Genomic DNA, 18,693 nt, shown 5'->3' on the forward strand with positions numbered 1-18,693 from the left:
AGTAAAATGATTAACTTCTGTAAGATGAACAATATGTGTTTAATCATGCGGTGGACACCAAGTGTTGAGTGTCACAAAGTGATGTGATGATTTATTCTCCCCAGGAACCTAAATCTATTGACATTCCCATTGTCTGTCATGCGTCATTCATCCCTGCAAATTAACGTTATTCTTTGACCTATCGCCAATTTTCCCCATTCTTCTGACACGTGACGGCTGCGTGCAGAAGCGCGTGTTCATCCAGCGGTGTCGCGTGGCGCGTCAGAGACCCTCAGGTGAGTGACCTTGACACATCTTTCCCGCTCTCGGCCCGTCCCGTTCCCCAAAATAAACTCTCACAAGTGCTGCATGAAAGAAAGAGTGCGTATCTCAGTGTGTGGGGCTCATGGTGGGGCTGCGTGCGTCACGTTTGGTACCACTCCGCCCCGCCTCGTGCGGATGCTGGAGAGGAGCGTGCAGCATGTGATGCTCCATCCTCCAGTGTCCTGACAGCGCTCAGGTCCAAAGCACAGCCACAACAGCGATGCGCCCGGATGTTCCCATGTCTCTGTCTGGACACGAGCCTCAATCTCCATTTGAAGGACAAGAACTGCGCAGGACGCAGGAGTTTTAGGTAAAACTTTTGTGACAGTCTTAGCCTAGTTTTAATTAGTTTGGGTTGGGTACTGAAGAAGGCAAATTCTTTAGAGAAGGATATGTCAATATTTTTCGTGTTAATTGTTTTGGTGATATTCATCTTAATTTAAAATCCAAGGATGTCCTGCATTTGTCAAACTAAAGGCAGAAGGTGGAGTCACTTCTTAAATCCTCTGTTTGTTTGCGCTGCATTCAGCAGTGAAAGGACAAACGTATGTAAAGATTTGTACATTAGCTGAAATTGTTTATAGTTTATATAATTATCAGTTTTAAAGACGAATGACCCATGATCTTGAGGGTCACTTTGACACATCTCTAGATGTTGATTACACACGTGGAGCCTTATTAAATATTTAACTGAAAAAAGAGTCTATAGAACCTAACAATATGAGACCGAACAAACCGTGTAAACAACAATAAAGGGCGTTACCCTTAAACATGTTTATAATCTTACTCAGGTGCAAATGTCTATAGTTCAGTTTGATCCGGTGCACAATATTGAATTACAAGTTGATGATGAATAACTCAGTGGTCTTAAATCTGATTGGTGGAATGGCGCATGTTTTGTCCACGTGGCCTGAGTGTTTGTTCATCAGGATTATTGCTGCGGTTTGTGGGACTGTATTTACTTGGTGGATGATCAGGGTTAGAGTTGGGGGGGGTGAGTGATGTGTGCGGGATTGACACAGGATTACAGAGAGGCCCGAGCTGGGGAATGGACCTGGATTATTGCATAATTTCCGCGCAACTGCAAATCTGGAGAAGGACTGGAAAAGAACGTTTTAAATTCTGAGCTCATCTGGGATTAAATTTGAGCCCATTATTAGGAAACTATTCATGATTCAAACTTCTGGTGACAACAACAATAACACATTTCATCACGATTTATGGTTATCATGTGTAGAAAATAATAATCACTCAACTCACTAAGTAGACAGATCAGAGAAGGGATGGATGTAAAATCAGAATTTACTTATTTTTAATTCATTGTATTTATTTATATATACAGGGAAAACACAATGACAAAAGTTATCTTTTTCATGGGTACCCTGTTAAAACACAGCACAAAACAAACAACAAACAAACACCGGATACTAAAACACTAATAAAATTAACCAATACATAAAAATGTACATTTGCTATGAGATAAAAGCACTATGAGATGAAATTATATAAAACATTTTCACCAGCACAGTGTAAATCACAAGCCAAAAATAAAAGCATAAATAATAATGTTAGGATGTAATTCAAATGAAAGAATTGTAGATGTTTGATTTTTCACTGTCCCTTGCTAAACGCATTACCTCAGTTGACTTGGTGAACACTTTAGTGAAAATTGGATTTGGGACGTTCCAAACAAACGGTGGGCAAAGCTGAATCAATGAAAACTGCTGTTAGGATTTAGAAGAGGGAAAAAATGACAAATTGAATAGAACCGTATCCCAGATTGGTAGTTTTGTCCCAAATGTAGAAGATGACATAATGTTTTTTATCGTCACACATAGAGTGATAAGTTTAATTGTGTGCCACATCAGGCTTAATCAAGAGACAAATGTTTATTTAATATCCTAATGGACTCTATTAGGATATTAAACAACATTTTGTGGCGATGTTTATCATTCATCCGCTTTTAAATATTTAAAATATCAAGCTTTAAATAAGAGTAACATGACTTCAAGTAGGAGTAAAATGTATTTGGAGAAACTAATACTTGAGTACTGAGTAACAGTTTGGAAGTAAAATGTATTTAAAATATAATTTCAGCTATTGTTATCGGACAAACAAAACATTAAATAATGCACAGATTCTGGTATTTCCAAAGAAAAATCATATCTGAAGGTTAGGTGTAAGAGTGTGAAGCATTTACTTTACCACGCAAGAGTAAAAGATCTGGTTACTTCAAACTAGGTTGGGAAAACTCCGTGGTTTATAAGCTGACATTACATTATGGCACACGTTAAAATGCATTGTGCTTTACAGAGACTGACATAACAACGCTGAAACCAGAAGCACAACACTGCCCTGGAAAAGAGCGCTTTTGTCGGCAGAACATCAGACCTGGTCCTGTCCCAGCTCGCCCCTCACTGGCCTCCTGATGCCGAAGAACAGCAAAGTGACGCAGAGGGCACAAAGCCATGAACATGTGACTGAATCTGTGGCTGATCTGCTCGCTCACCAAGAGCCGTTGGACTATAAGGACAGCTCTCTGGATGTTTCCGGGACAGGCGGTAACAAAGCCCCACAGATACAAGTCCCGGTCAACGAGGAGCGCCCGGCCTGGAACAGCAAACTGCAGTACATCCTGACCCAGGTCGGGTTTTCTGTAGGACTCGGGAATGTTTGGCGTTTCCCCTATCTGTGTCAGAAAAATGGAGGTGGTAAGTAACTCATCAAATGTGTTCACGTGTGCAAATTCACCACATAAGCATTGTCTCTAAACCTGAATTAGATCAGAGCTAAACAAGGTCAAGAACTGGACCAACCCAAGTCCACATCAGGACGAAAATGGGCTAAATTTAGGGCCAAATAACTAGAAGTGTGAACACACCATTCAACCCGCATTACCTGATTATCATATTACTCATCTTGTAACTCACACTTGGTGCATATTTCGTAAAGTCTCTGAAAGTGTGTTACGATATTAACATTTCAAATTCGTTATTAAAGGCGCAATGGACGATTCTTCGGCGATTTGAGAACGCAGGCGGAAGTGCGCATGCGCACTCCCCCGTGCGGACTGATACAACACACACGTGCGTTTGTTTATTAGCGCAACGGAGCGCATCGCATCGCTCATCTCCCGTAGATTTCAGTCCACTTCTGCGTCAGCTCGAACTGTCTTTCTCCGTCTTCATTTTGTCCCGTACACTGAGGGAACTATATTATGATAGATCCATGCGCTTAGGCACGCGGAAACGTGGGGACGAACCGCACGCGGCTGCAGGTGAGCGGTAGGTGCGTTTTATGATTGATGCGTGGCAGGACTAATCGGCTGTCCACGCCACGAGGAAATAAGACTTAGATTTGTGCCAAAAAAAATCGTCCATTCAACCTTTAAGGAAAAAGCTTTATACACAATACTGATTTTGCCTTGTCATACAAATCTTGAAATTGTTTTGTCCCACTCCATCCAGTACTGATTTCAATACCACAATTATTTCATCTTTTTATACATAATTAGATTTTTAGAGCAGAATAAACAGTGTCTTCAGGACAAGTCTGTTTTTGTCCCGTTTATGTCATTTCTTTAGTATTGTAGAAAAAGGTTCAGTTGTAGTCATCTGGACTCAGTTTTAGAAATCATCCAAAAGTCATTGTCAATTGCGAATTTAGACCGGGAACTCAGATATTTATTCTATTCTGTGGTAAATTCGCAATTGACAATGACTCTTGGATGAGAGTCGAAACTTCTTGTTTTTTCTAAAACTGAGTCCAGATGACTACAACTGAACCTTTTTCTACAATGGAACTCTCCTGGATGAATGAGGGATTACACCGACATATTTCTTTAGTATTGATACTTCGAATGAGTGTCTAGTTTAGAGACTAGGTCAAGGTAAAATTCATCTGTATAGCACATTTACAACAACCAGCAGTGCCCAAAGTGCTTCATACAGGAGCAACACAGAATAATTAATAAAATTAACGAGAAACTAGTTCTAGTGTCAATTAGTATCTGGGTATCTTTTTTGTTGCTCTGCTTTTTCTTTTTTAATTTGGTCTTCATTCTTCACTTCAGTGTGTACTTTTCTCTCTTTTTCTTCTTATTTTGCATATATTTGCATAAATATACAGTATATATCTGCAGTTTTAGAAATAAGTGTTGAGAAAAATTAAGCTAGCACTAATCAACAATAAAAGTAACTACTATTTTAAACTACTCATTTGATCAATACTGGAGAAAAAAATCACATACATTTCTTTTTAAATGTTTGGACTTGGGTTTTGGGGGTTTTAAATGTCATTGACTCATTATTTACGAGCTGATTGGACCATTGGTCAACACAAGCATGGGATTTGCCAAAGTTCACGGACCATTCACATCAGAGCTGATCCTTGGCACGGCGCAGATACTCAACGACGTCCATCCCAAACTAACATCATCTTGAGTCGAGGGAGCAGTATGTAAAAAGCTAAATAGTCTAAATATAGCTGCTTATTGATTTGTACTGCAGCGGGGCCCAGGCAGGCTCACGGAAACTCTGCAAAACACACAAACTAAAAGAGCGTAACAGTACACCACAGACCAGATAACCTCCCCTCGAGATTCATCTGATACATGTGTAAATCCATGGGCCAACACTATGAAACAATGAGGCCGTTTTGTTAGTTTAAATGTGATAACTTACACTGGATGCAGACTCATTTAGTCCAAGGTTACAGGGCATGCACTAAGACTATTTTTCACTGTCCACTTTACTGTCTGTGTGGCTATTATAAAGACGTGTGCTGTGCATTTATCGCCGTGTTGGCTCTTTCCTGCTTGAATAAACCTTTTGGAAATGAAGGGAAACAAGCGCAGGATATAATAAAAAGAAAAACTGAAATGAAAGACCACATCTTTTTTTAGCTAATCGACTATCGACCTTAATTCTCCAGCAGAGGCAGACATTTTATTTTGATCAACCTGCTGCCTGAAGAATACACATAATAAAGCTTTATTTCAAGTCTTTAGTGTGAAAAGGACACGGCATAAAACGGGACTGCCCTGCTTTCTTATAGTTGTGTGGTTAAACAGGGCTGGGGGTGAGTTTGTGGTGAATTTAAATGACATAATTTGGGTAAAATAATAAAAATTGGTCATATAAATTGGCCCAAAAATATCAGCAGAGCTTATCGGTCATGCATCATCAGGCATCAACCATGAAAAAAAGCCATATTGGTTGCTCTCTAGCTGTCATTGTATACTGCTGTTCTGTTCTTTAGCAGCACACTTCATGGACCTTGCTTGTATGAATATTAGTGTAATTTGACCTTCACTTCAATCAAACACACAATATTCAAAAATGTACGAAATCTTTGCAAACGTAGTAACACAGCCTTTTCATGCTTCAGGAGCGTACCTTGTTCCATACTTCATCTTGCTCCTCATTATCGGGATCCCTCTGTTCTTCCTGGAGCTGGCTGTGGGACAGAAGATCCGCAGAGGCAGCATCGGCGTCTGGAATTATGTCTGTCCTCGTCTGGGCGGGATCGGGATGTCCAGCCTGATGGTGAGAGGTTTAATCAACACAATAATCTCACTCCAGACTTTGCCATGATTCTTTATAATGAAAGAAAATGAAGAGCGTTCCATGTCAGAATCACCTGGCCTCACATGACTGTTTCACCTATTATGCCTTTATGAAATGTACTTTAATGCTCTGTATTCCACATTCAGACATGTGCCACTTTCATTTCCCAGAAGTCAATACGAGAGGAGAATAGACATGACTAACAAAACCTTTTCTGTAAGATAAGATAAGATATTCCTTTATTGTCCACACATGGGGAAATGCATATACAATATATAGGTAGATACAGAGGAAAAGGACAGATAACTTATAGGAAGTTTAAAAAACACTCTTAATTGAAGAACTCTTATAAAGAAAAACTCTTATAAACAAAACTCCTATAGACAGAACCTCTCACATCTTAATAGGGAATGGAGGGGAAAAATAAAGATAAAATAAAATAAAAACAGCTAGCATAAGACAAAATAATACTAAAAATAATGGTAAAATAAACTCTATTTACATCGGTTATATGCACATGAATGTGACATTATTGCGTGTGAGTACGACAGTAATTGCACATGAATATGACGGTATTGCACATGGTTATGTCAGTATTGCACATAATTAAGTCAGTAGTGCACGTGTTCAGGGCTAGCAGTGTTTGTTATAAAGGTGCACTATGTCGGTGTAATCCCTCATTCGTCCAGGCGTGTTCCATAGTAGAAAAAGCTTCAGTTGTAGTCATCTGGACTCAGTTTGAAAAAATAGACGTTTCGACTCTCATCCAAGAGTCATTGTCAATAAAAGAATTTAGATCGAGAACTCCGATATTAATACTGTTCTGTGGTAAGACCCGCCCATTGGGCGGAGCCTTCCTGAAGTAGAAAGAGTTGTTTGTTTCAACAGAAACTCCCCCCTTGTATCTACCGAGCTAGCCTATTCAGAATCTTAATGGGCTATTAGAAACCTCTTTGTCTTTGTGAGACCCTGGCTCAACCACCCTGAGTACCTGATTAGCATCTAAATGTCCTGGTCCTGGTCCTCTACCTTTCCAGGGGTTCAGTAACCCATTATAAATAACAGGAAGATTAAACCTTAGCCCTCCATTTCTGTTTAAAGAAGGTCTTTCTTTTTTAACAAAAATAGCTTCCTTAACTCCTCTTTCAAACCATCTTTTCTCCCTGCTTAAAACCTTCACCTCACCGTCTTCAAACGAGTGATTAGAGGCTTTAAGATGGAGATGCACGGCGCTCTGAGGTCCTGAACTAGTATTTCTTCTGTGCTGATAAAGCCTCTTGTGTAGAGGCTGTTTCGTCTCACCTATGTACCGTTCTTTACAGCTTTCTTCACTGCATTGGATCGAATAAACTACATTGCTCTGTTTTTGAGTCGGCAACTTGTCCTTAGGGTGAACCAGTTTTTGTCTTAAAGTGTTTCCTGGTTTAAAATAAACAGGGACTTCGTGTTGTCTAAAAATTCTCTGCAGTTTTTCCGAGAGGCCAGACACATAAGGGATAGAAACACCCTTCCTTCTCTGTTCAGTTTCCCTTTTGTCCTGCTTCTTGGTTCTCTTCACTCTGTTGAGAGCCCAAGCGGGGTAACCACAGGCTGAGAGGGCATTTCGGACATGTTTTTCCTCTTTCTTCTTGCCCTCTGAGCTGGTGGGCACACCTTGAGCTCTGTGTTGTAAGGTTCTGATCACACCCAGCTTGTGCTGTAGTGGGTGGTTGGAACCAAAGAGCAGATACTGGTCCGTGTGTGTAGGTTTCCTATATACTTCTATTTGGAGTTTCCCGTCCTCTCCTCTGATCGTGGAACAATCAAGAAAGGCCAAGCGATTCTCCTTAGCGTCTTCTCTTGTAAACCTGATATGTGGGTCCACAGCATTGATGTGATCAGAGAAGGTTTCCAGCTCTTGTTTCTTGATTGTTACAAAAGTATCATCGACATAGCGGAGCCACAGTTTTGGGGCTATGCCTGAGAATGAGGACAGTGCCTTCTTCTCAAAGTGCTCCATGTACAGGTTGGCCACTATGGGAGAGACGGGCGAGCCCATGGCACAGCCATGAATCTGTCTGTAAAATTGTCTTGAAGACTGTATCCTGGTGAAGCCATGCCTTGCATTTATGGCCTTCCAAAAATACACAAAAAGGAGGTTCCACTCAGACCCATAGTGTGCAGCACAGATTCCATCACTTACAATGTGGCCAAGCATTTAACAACTATATTGGCTCCGATGGTGGGGAATTCGGAACATCATGTGGAAAACACGCACAACTTTGTGGATAAAGTGAAACATCTCCAACAGGACCCAGATGACCTCATGGTTTCATATGATGTGGTGTCCCTGTTCACCTGCATCCCGACCTCTGATGCAGTAGCAGCAGTGAGGATCAGACTGCAGGAAGACACCACCCTACAGGAAAGGACCAAACTGACACCTGAACACATATGTAAACTGTTGGACATCTGTCTGAACACCACTTACTTTCAATTCCGGGGACAATTTTACAGACAGATTCATGGCTGTGCCATGGGCTCGCCCGTCTCTCCCATAGTGGCCAACCTGTACATGGAGCACTTTGAGAAGAAGGCACTGTCCTCATTCTCAGGCATAGCCCCAAAACTGTGGCTCCGCTATGTCGATGATACTTTTGTAACAATTAAGAAACAAGAGCTGGAAACCTTCTCTGATCACATCAATGCTGTGGACCCACATATCAGGTTTACAAGAGAAGACGCTAAGGAGAATCGCTTGGCCTTTCTTGATTGTTCCACGATCAGAGGAGAGGACGGGAAACTCCAAATAGAAGTATATAGGAAACCTACACACACGGACCAGTATCTGCTCTTTGGTTCCAACCACCCACTACAGCACAAGCTGGGTGTGATCAGAACCTTACAACACAGAGCTCAAGGTGTGCCCACCAGCTCAGAGGGCAAGAAGAAAGAGGAAAAACATGTCCGAAATGCCCTCTCAGCCTGTGGTTACCCCGCTTGGGCTCTCAACAGAGTGAAGAGAACCAAGAAGCAGGACAAAAGGGAAACTGAACAGAGAAGGAAGGGTGTTTCTATCCCTTATGTGTCTGGCCTGTCGGAAAAACTGCAGAGAATTTTTAGACAACACGAAGTCCCTGTTTATTTTAAACCAGGAAACACTTTAAGACAAAAACTGGTTCACCCTAAGGACAAGTTGCCGACTCAAAAACAGAGCAATGTAGTTTATTCGATCCAATGCAGTGAAGAAAGCTGTAAAGAACGGTACATAGGTGAGACGAAACAGCCTCTACACAAGAGGCTCTATCAGCACAGAAGAAATACTAGTTCAGGACCTCAGAGCGCCGTGCATCTCCATCTTAAAGCCTCTAATCACTCGTTTGAAGACGGTGAGGTGAAGGTTTTAAGCAGGGAGAAAAGATGGTTTGAAAGAGGAGTCAAGGAAGCTATTTTTGTTAAAAAAGAAAGACCTTCTTTAAACAGAAATGGAGGGCTAAGGTTTAATCTTCCTGTTATTTATAATGGGTTACTGAACCCCTGGAAAGGTAGAGGACCAGGACCAGGACATTTAGATGCTAATCAGGTACTCAGGGTGGTTGAGCCAGGGTCTCCCAAAGACAAAGAGGATTCTAATAGCCCATTAAGATTCTGAATAGGCTAGCTCGGTAGATACAAGGGGGGAGTTTCTGTTGAAACAAACAACTCTTTCTACTTCAGGAAGGCTCCGCCCAATGGGCGGGTCTTAACACAGAACAGTATTAATATCGGAGTTCTCGATCTAAATTCTTTTATTGACAATGACTCTTGGATGAGAGTCGAAACGTCTATTTTTTCAAACTGAGTCCAGATGACTACAACTGAAGCTTTTTCTACAAAGGTGCACTATGTAACCTTCTGATGAAGGGTCCGCCACCTGCCTGTCTCCATGAGATGTTAGTGCCTCGCCGGGAATGTTCCAAGATATGGTATTAGATTACAGGTGTTTTATTGTTAAGAAATATACATTGACTTGGCCTGGTGGCGTGACCGGTTTAGTTTAATGCCATACTGTGGAACATTCAAGGCAAAGCAATAATATCTCCATTGAGACAAACAGCTGGCGGATCAAAAAGGTGAAATAGTGCAGCTTTAAGACTGTATTCAACTTTAAGAATCAAAGATATGTTTTGCTGTAAGTCTCTGTTTTTGTAACTTACATTGTTTACTCCAGCTCCGATGTTCATCTTTACATATGAGATAATGTATAGTACAGAAAGTCAATATCACCATGAAACCGATCCGTGGCCCAGAATGCACGTGGAGTCTGTGTGTCTCTCGGCCGCTGTGGATCACACATTTTATTAGCATATCTGGGAATCAAAGGTCCGCCTTCCTTTGGCAAAAACCCTGCTGCAGAGCGCCCTATAAATACCCTGCACATATCAGCGCTGAAAGGAGAGTACTTTAATTATTCATGCTTTTCTCAGCTTTATTTAGACTGTCTCCATTGACAAGATACACAAGAGTGACCGCAGATTGGCACATGCTCCAAACAAGCCCTGCACTTTCTGAAAAGCTTTGTAATTAAAGGTGCTCTATGTAACATTTGCCTGACCCGCCAGCCCCGCCCACATTCTGTTCGAATGCGTAAGGGTCTGGAATCGGAGTCAGAGCCAATGAAATCGTCGTAATCCAGCTACCGACAACGCGTTACACTGAGATACGGAAGTAGCGCTTTCCACCCCCGTTCCAAAACATTCAAGATGGCGGACCCGGCTCGTGACCCAGCTCGTGACCTAGTGTTTACTTCTGCTCTCGCTTCGGTTTGAACAATCAGGAAAGTCTGCTCTACTTGCCATGATGAACGTGCGTTAGATGCGGTTATACAAAGGACGTCATCACGATTCAGGAGACATTTTCTGTGTTCGGGGACGGATAACGCGGAACACGCCTTGTTGACATGGGCTACGTAATATTAAGCGGTTAAGCGTGTCGCGTTTTTTGAGTCACTTCTGGGTTTATATGATTGGTTCTGTCTCTGCTCTATAAACTCCGCCCTAGAAATTGAACCGCAGCGGTCGAGCCCCAGACCCACACACAGTTTTGATAAGTAGTTTGCCAAAACGTGTTGGGAATGGCTGGTCAGGCAAATGTAACATGGCAACACGGTTACATCTATGCTACATTTCTGGTGGAGGTTGCGCCGCCTGCTTGTCTCCGTGGATTAGTTTATTCTTTAATTGAAGGGACAGAGACATTAACCTCATAAAAACAGTCCGTGCTATTGATTGTTTTGTCACGAATGTTCCACAGTATATATCTATCTCCATGGAGACGAGCAGGTCAAGCCTCAAGTTACAGATCAGATATGTAAACTGCTCATAGTAAGAATACATGTCATGAGGTATTTTTTAATAATACTTAAAAAAAAAACATCAGATAAATGCACCTATTGCACCTTTAATAACTGTGATTTATTTTAATATCATTTTTGCCTTTCTTTTTTTGCAGGTGTGCGGGTTTGTGGGTCTGTACTATAACGTCATCATCGGTTGGAGCATCTTCTACTTCTTCCAGTCGTTCCAGGATCCTCTGCCTTGGAGCGATTGTCCGATGAGATGGAATGGCACACTGGCCAGTAAGTCCACGCCGGGTAGAGTATTCGAAAATTGTACTTGAGTAATTGTGCATTAAAACGTAGAAGTGAAATGTTCTCATCCAAATAATTGCTCAAGTACATAATGGTAATAAGATAAACGCTTTCCCCAAGGAATAGTCTGTAGTCTTCAGATTGAAAGGAACAAAAATACCTAAATACTTCAAGATGTTCAAATCTTCTCATCTCAACATAAACCTTTAATTACACACATTCTTCTCAAGTAAGAGGACTATTACTCTCAAATAAAATCAGTAAAACGTATGAATGAGTATAAACGGCCTTTAGAAGTGTAAAATCTTGCTATAAAAGTAACAGTAAATTAAACTTAGCAGTCCTCGTCATTAAAATAAGCTTCGCTCCTATGCAGTTTGTGCTTAGTGCCTTGTGCAGCTGAAAGTGAAAGCGAGCACATCCTCACTGGGAAAACTGCAGTGTCTTGTTTCTTTTCTGTGTACTCTGTGTATCATTTCCTCAAGAGAGTTACAGACTGAGGATTTTAGTTAGTGCCCTGAATGACCTTGTTTAGCTCTCAACTCCAGGAATCGGAAGGTTACCATTGCCACTGTCATGATATTATTGGTGGTTTGGCAATTAAAGAGTTGAAGTTTGACTCAAGGTCTTTATACCTTTTATACTGTTGTTTAGGAGTGTCACGACGCCTAATTTTTATGAGCAAAAATTACACGAGTTTACCATTTTTTACCAAGACCATAAAACTGTGAAATATTTCCTTTCCTATCATTCCTGTTGTCTTTCACGCTACTATGCCTAAAGTGTTTTTGAAAACTTTTAGAATGGAAGAATTAAGTTTATGTTAATGTTATTTAGATGTATTTTTGGGGATTTTAGATATTTTAGAGAAGACACTTCTCCTGCCTATTTCATTTATTCACATTAATTTGGGCGGAGCAGTGCAAGTTAATGAAAATACATGAAACACATGATGTAAACAGCCGGATTACCCAAGGCTCATTTTCATCCAATGTCCCGCATTCACTCTCTCAGCACACTCTCATTCATACACATGCTTTTATTGGTAGAGGAAACCAGAGTACCTGGAGGAAACCTACGCAACCAAATCAATCAAATCAATTTATTTTTGTAAGGCCCAAAATCACAACAACAGTCGCCTCTGAGGGCCGAATCAACAATAACCACAGGTAGAAAATGCAAACTCCACACAGAAAGGCCCTGCACCACCTGGGAATCGATCCCAGGACCTTCTTCCTGTGAAGCGAGAGCACTAACTGCTCATTTTGCCCATTTTGTTTGTTTGTTTGTCTATTCGTTATTGGTGGTGGTTGGAGAGGCCACTCATTGATCATTGTGACTAGCCACATAAAGTGTTAGTTAGTCATAAATATTACTATGTACATCCTTGTATACTTTGTCCTCAGAATTCCAGATTGAAAGCAATTTGAGGCAAAAGTGAAGAATCTGCAACAATTTTCAATTTCCAATGTAGAAAGGTCAACTTTATCTGCTTTTCTATTACAAAGGATGACAAAAAAACATGATGGATTTTGATTTTGATTCGATAAATCCACCTTGATTTGTCGTATTTTGTGTCGTATTCTGAGGTCAATCCCAGTTTCTCCATTGAAATCACATTACGCTCCACTTTAGAATGTATCTGTTCACAAACGTTTAAAGGCTGTCCTCTTTTGTCCACTTGTCCCACTTTTGTCCAGTCGTGGAGCCAGAGTGTGACAAAAGCTCCGCCACCACCTACTTCTGGTACCGCCAGACGCTGAACACCACAAGCACGATCGCGGAGAGCGGCGGACTCAACGTGAAGATGACCCTGTCCCTGCTCGTGGCCTGGATCATCGTCTGTCTGGCCGTCATTAAAGGGATTGCCTCTTCCGGGAAGGTAGGAGGCTGCGAACACACAAATACAAATATATGACCTAGATCTGGAAGAGAGGTTTGTAATGAAATGCAACCTCATTTTTGGAGCGGATTAAATATATTGCACTTGTTATATTTTATGATGCGCTGAGACACGATTAAACAAAACTAGGCTGTATTAGTTTGCAGGACATTTGGCCAGTTTGTTGTTTTATGTTTGGCCAGGCAAATAATGACACAAAACTGCAATAATACTTTTATTTAGCTTTTTGTTTAATGAATATAAACTCATTAATGGGCGTTTACTTCCTATTTCATGCAACATTTTGAGGATTTTGTCCCATTCAAAATATACAATATATATAATTTGTCTTCATTCTGAAACCCATGGATATTATATTTTCAGTGGTGGATTATTAAAATGATTAAAATTACATGTACACAGCAAAAAAACATATGATCTAATTATGATGATTCTGATCCCTCTGATTACTCACATAAAAGAAACCCCAATTTGAGCGACTGTACCTCCTAAGAAAGCTCTGTAACATTGGGGTCAGTTCACAAATGATAGAATCTGTGTATAAATCCGTAGTGGAGAGCGTGTTTTTGTGAAACGTTTCACAACGTTTCACAAAAATTTTAATTTTTGATCTGCAGGTCACATGACCTGCAGATCAAAAATAAAATAAACTATATTGTCACCAAGATTAGAACCCCCTGAGCAGCTGTTCAGAGAGAGGACACCGAACAAAGAACATAGAGTCAGCGTCTCTCACATTCTGAAACTCTAACCCTAACCTGCAGTTTGAGCTTCTGCACTTTGGGAGGCGCCGTAGAGTTCCACTGGCAACAACGTCTGTTTTAAAACACCTTTTCTACCCTGAGCTGTGGATATTCTCAATGCAGCGGGAGTTGGAACATGTGAGCGGATGTTTGACAAAATGACAAAACTATAAACTTTAGAGAGTCATTTATTGTGGAGCTTTGTGAAAACAGTAACACATCAGACCAACCAGCCATGAAAGTTGAATTTGTATGCTATAAATAACTCTTTAAGCAGTATACTTAAACTGAATAAATTATAAAAATGGACCATATCACAATGTAACTTGCTTTGTTGTCCTTCTTTGTGTCTTCAGGTGATGTACTTCAGCTCGCTCTTCCCTTACGTGGTGCTGTTCTGTTTCCTGGTCCGAGGGCTGATGCTGAAAGGATCAGTGGACGGCATTGCCCACATGTTCACACCAAAAGTAAGACTCAACAATCCTCCAGTCTTCAATCAGCCTCACGTATAATTAATTTGATAACGTTAACATATTTTAAAACTGAGGTGTGACTTTGTGGTCCTCCACTGAGCTGTACACATATGTTCCCATTCTTCATCAGTCAGAACAAAATGACCCTCTCTTTCCCATTATTACATCAAATTGTATACATTCATGGTACTCTAAATGTTTCCCAGCTGGAGAAGATGTTGGAGCCTCAGGTGTGGAGAGAAGCAGCCACTCAAGTGTTCTTTGCCCTGGGTTTGGGGTTCGGAGGGGTCATCGCCTTCTCCAGTTACAACAAGATCGACAATAACTGCCATTTTGACGCGGTGCTCGTCTCCGTCATCAACTTCATGACCTCCATTTTGGCCACCCTCGTCGTGTTCGCTGTGCTGGGCTTCAAGGCTAACATCATGACTGAGAAGTGTGTGGCAGAGTAAGTTTTGCCTTTTCAAATTGTGTTCTGATGATACTTTTGTACTTTCAGTTTTTGTGACTGAAAAGTAAAAAGTACTTTCTGTATGGTTTAGGCATTATTCTTGAAGCACATTTAGGTCTCCAATGCTACACAGATCGGGCCTATAACTTGGCCTGGCACCTGGTGGTCTCACCCGTTTGTCCCCATGGAGACAATCACACATCAGTTTAATGCTATGCTGTGGAACATTTGAGTCTTATAAATGATTGTAAACTTACTACATTCTGCTTGTGCCCTGAAGGAATGCTGAAAAGTTGGTGGGATACCTGAACTCAAACGTGCTGAGCCATGACCTGATCCCTCCTCACATGAACCTGTCGCACCTGTCATGCTCAGACTACATGGACCTCTACAGCGTCATCAAGACTGTGAAGGAGGACGGCTTTGGGACACTGGGACTGGAGCCCTGTATCCTGGAGGACGAGCTCAACAAGGTCTCACTGCTCTTTTGGTTTTAATTTGTTTTGGCATAGCATTTAGGCTTTTTTTTTAGTTAAGTGTTTGGAATGGTTGTATGGCATATTTATGAATTCAGAAATCATTCGTAAAACGTATCATGCTTTATTTAATTTATTTTTGTAATTTTTTAGGTCCTTTTTAATGGTTGTATGGCATATTTATGAATTTAGAAATCTTTCATAAAACATAATATGCTTTATTTATTCTGTATTTTTCCAAGGTCCTTTTTAATTTTAGCAGGAAAAAAATCTGAGAATATATTTTGAAATCTAAAAAGTCTTAATTAGGTACACATCTTTTTTACTCAATATTTTATTAATTATTTATCAGCCAACATTTCGAGGACTTTCGACAATTCAAATTCTATCCAGCCAATATATGTTTGTTTTTGTTTTCAGCCCTGAAACCTTTCTCGATTGCTGGTACCTGATTCAAAGTGTTTATGAAAAGAGATCGTACTTGGAAAATCTGAACTATCGATAAACAGTAAACAATAATCATTACTTTTGTTTTACCTGCCATTTCCCTTGCCTGTTTTGAGCACCACAGTCCGTGCAGGGGACGGGTTTGGCCTTCATCGCCTTCACTGAAGCCATGACGCACTTCCCGGCCTCTCCGTTTTGGTCCGTCATGTTCTTCTTCATGCTCATTAACCTGGGACTGGGCAGTATGATCGGCACAATGACCGGCATCACCACTCCCATCCTCGACGCGTACAAGGTGCAGAAGGAGCTCCTCACAGGTAACAGTCTCGAAAAGTCTGACATAACTACGTAACATGGACGTGTAATAATAATATAATAGAATAAGATGGATCCATGGCCCTGGGATGAGTTGGCCACTGTCCAGGGTGTACTCCGCCTAAGGCCCGAAGTCACTGGGATAGGCTTCAGTCACCCGCGACCCCGAAAGGGAACAAGCGGTAGAAAATGGATGGATGGATGGAAGATGGATCCATGCTACGTAATTATCCAGTTCCCGAAGTCAGACCGTTCAACTCCCGAAACAATTAATAAAATAATATAGACATTTGCATAACTTTACCTTGATTGTCTTTTCTGATTCCTTGAAAAGATTTAAAGCCTTAATGTTGTGATGGGGGGAATTATATGAGGATATTTTGAGATATTTAGATGTTAGACATAAAAGTTAGCATTATAAATATTAAAATATAAAGAGACACTAAGAATAAAACAATAATAAATGCTTTTTTTCAGTATTGCTACTAACTTAATTAAGGAGGATATAATGCTTATGGCTCACTTTGGTCCATCTGTCCAGGGCAGCTACGGCTTTTAGCTTACCATCAAGCATGGAGTGAATTAACATTGCACACTATTGTAAAGCAATGTTGAGCATTTGGAAAAGCACTCCATTATTATTATAATATATTTTATATATCTCTCACCACGCACATTACTATAATCCTTTTGTCCCCCTCAGTTGGTTGCTGCATCGTGGCGTTCCTGTGCGGCCTCCTCTTTGTCCAGCGCTCAGGGAATTATTTTGTCACCATGTTTGACGACTACTCCGCCGGTCTGCCCCTCACTGTTGTGGTCATCTTAGAAAACCTGTCTGTGGCTTGGGTGTACGGCACCAAAAGGTAATGTGTTATTCAAATACAGAACTTGTAATAAGGTTCATTCAAAACCATTGAATATTTGGCACATTAATGAGAACAAAGCATTAGCAATATCCTATGGCCATTAAAGTGGTCTGTGAATGTAAGATACAAAGTCAATCATAACTGTCTTTTTGAGTAAGTCAAGGTAAGATATACTTAATTTGTCCTTTGCATTTGCCTCGTCCTTCAATGTTACTGGGGCAACTGTGGAGGAGCAGTGGGTGATGGTCTGTGATGTAACGTGTAAAATGTTAATGTGTCCCCTCCTGTAGGTTCATGCAGGACCTTGAGGACATGTTGGGCTTTCGTCCATGTCAGATCTATTTTTACCTGTGGAAATACGTGTCTCCTCTCTGCCTCATCGTCTTGGTCTCAGCGTCAATCATCGAAATGGCCATCAACCCTCCGGGATACAACGCGTGGGTCCAGGAGCTGGTCAGTTTTAGTCAGGTTTACTCAAAGATGCAATGTTTTAGGAATAAATTTAGTCAACTTGGTGTCTGTGTTTGGCGTTATGTGCATCATTGTTTTTGAGAACGACACAAATACAAGTAAATATGTGTTCTGCTCTACTTTATGAATTCATTGTTTATCTGGTTCTGTAGTTGAATATTTGATTTCTTATCAATACAAACCTGCACCACAAGGGGTCAGCAATGGCATAAGCAATTTTTAGATGGGTTTAAATAGATGGAAAAGATGAGGCGAGAGGTCTGTGCTAAGGTCTGGGGATTTCATTTGATTCATTCATTCATTTAATTACAGATCGGGAAAGTCTACACTCGACACTACACCTCGAATGGAAATGTGTGATTGTATTTGAAGATTGATTGTATTTGGCATTCTACAAACAGATGGTCACTTGTGTTATGTGTCCACAGGCCCAGGAGCGTTTCGAGAGCTACCCTCCCTGGGCGCTGGCCATGTGTTTCGCACTCATTGTCTTGGCCATGCTGCCTCTCCCGCTCGTCTTCATCGTTCGCCACTTCAACCTCATGTCGGACGGCTCCAACAAGCTCTCTGTGTCGTACCGCAGGAACATGATGAAGGACGTGTCCAACCTGGAGGAGCAGGACGAAGCTCGCTCCATCCTCAGGGCCAAACCGGGATCTGCCCCTCTGCCCAAAATCTACCTGACCCCAGCAGGGAACAGCAGTGTGGACCACAACGCACTGTCGCCCAGCAGCTGTTACGGGACGAGCTACCAAAACACCGCCATCAGCCCTACCACGCCCACCACACCCCTCACACCTCTCACCCCAGAGTCTGACTCCTGAGGCTTTAGTCCTACTGCACTCACAGTTGTAGTACTTACCTTCAAGCTACTGTAGGGGGCGATGTTCAGGGTTCTCAGTCCTGTCCACAGCAGCACACATGCTCCATTTAGATTTAAGATGAACAAAGCCATGTTTATATTTTGTTATTGCTCATAATCTGTTCACTGTAGCACATCGAGGTTGAATATATATAGAAATATTGATAGCACAGGTGGAAATGGCTGCAAAAAAAAAGGACAAGGATAT

General features: G+C 41.2%; 1 protein-coding gene across 1 annotated transcript; it reads left to right on the forward strand.

Moving 5' to 3' along the window:
- The first annotated feature begins 444 nt into the window (after positions 1–444).
- Positions 445–18,617, forward strand: LOC140365690 (sodium-dependent neutral amino acid transporter SLC6A17-like). The gene is made up of 12 exons (XM_072452247.1): positions 445–613; positions 2,617–3,014; positions 5,692–5,849; positions 11,340–11,466; positions 13,179–13,360; positions 14,481–14,591; positions 14,804–15,045; positions 15,329–15,521; positions 16,096–16,288; positions 16,990–17,149; positions 17,443–17,605; positions 18,052–18,617. The coding sequence occupies exons 2-12, from the start codon at positions 2,732–2,734 to the stop codon at positions 18,445–18,447; spliced, it is 2,208 nt and encodes a 735-aa protein (XP_072308348.1). The 5' UTR covers positions 445–613; positions 2,617–2,731; the 3' UTR covers positions 18,448–18,617.
- The last annotated feature ends 76 nt before the right edge of the window (positions 18,618–18,693 follow it).

The sequence above is a fragment of the Eucyclogobius newberryi genome, unplaced genomic scaffold (genome assembly GCF_026437365.1).
Source record: "Eucyclogobius newberryi isolate DKJ021-1_F unplaced genomic scaffold, fEucNew1.0.hap1 SCAF_19, whole genome shotgun sequence".
Taxonomy (NCBI): Eukaryota; Metazoa; Chordata; class Actinopteri; order Gobiiformes; family Gobiidae; genus Eucyclogobius; species Eucyclogobius newberryi.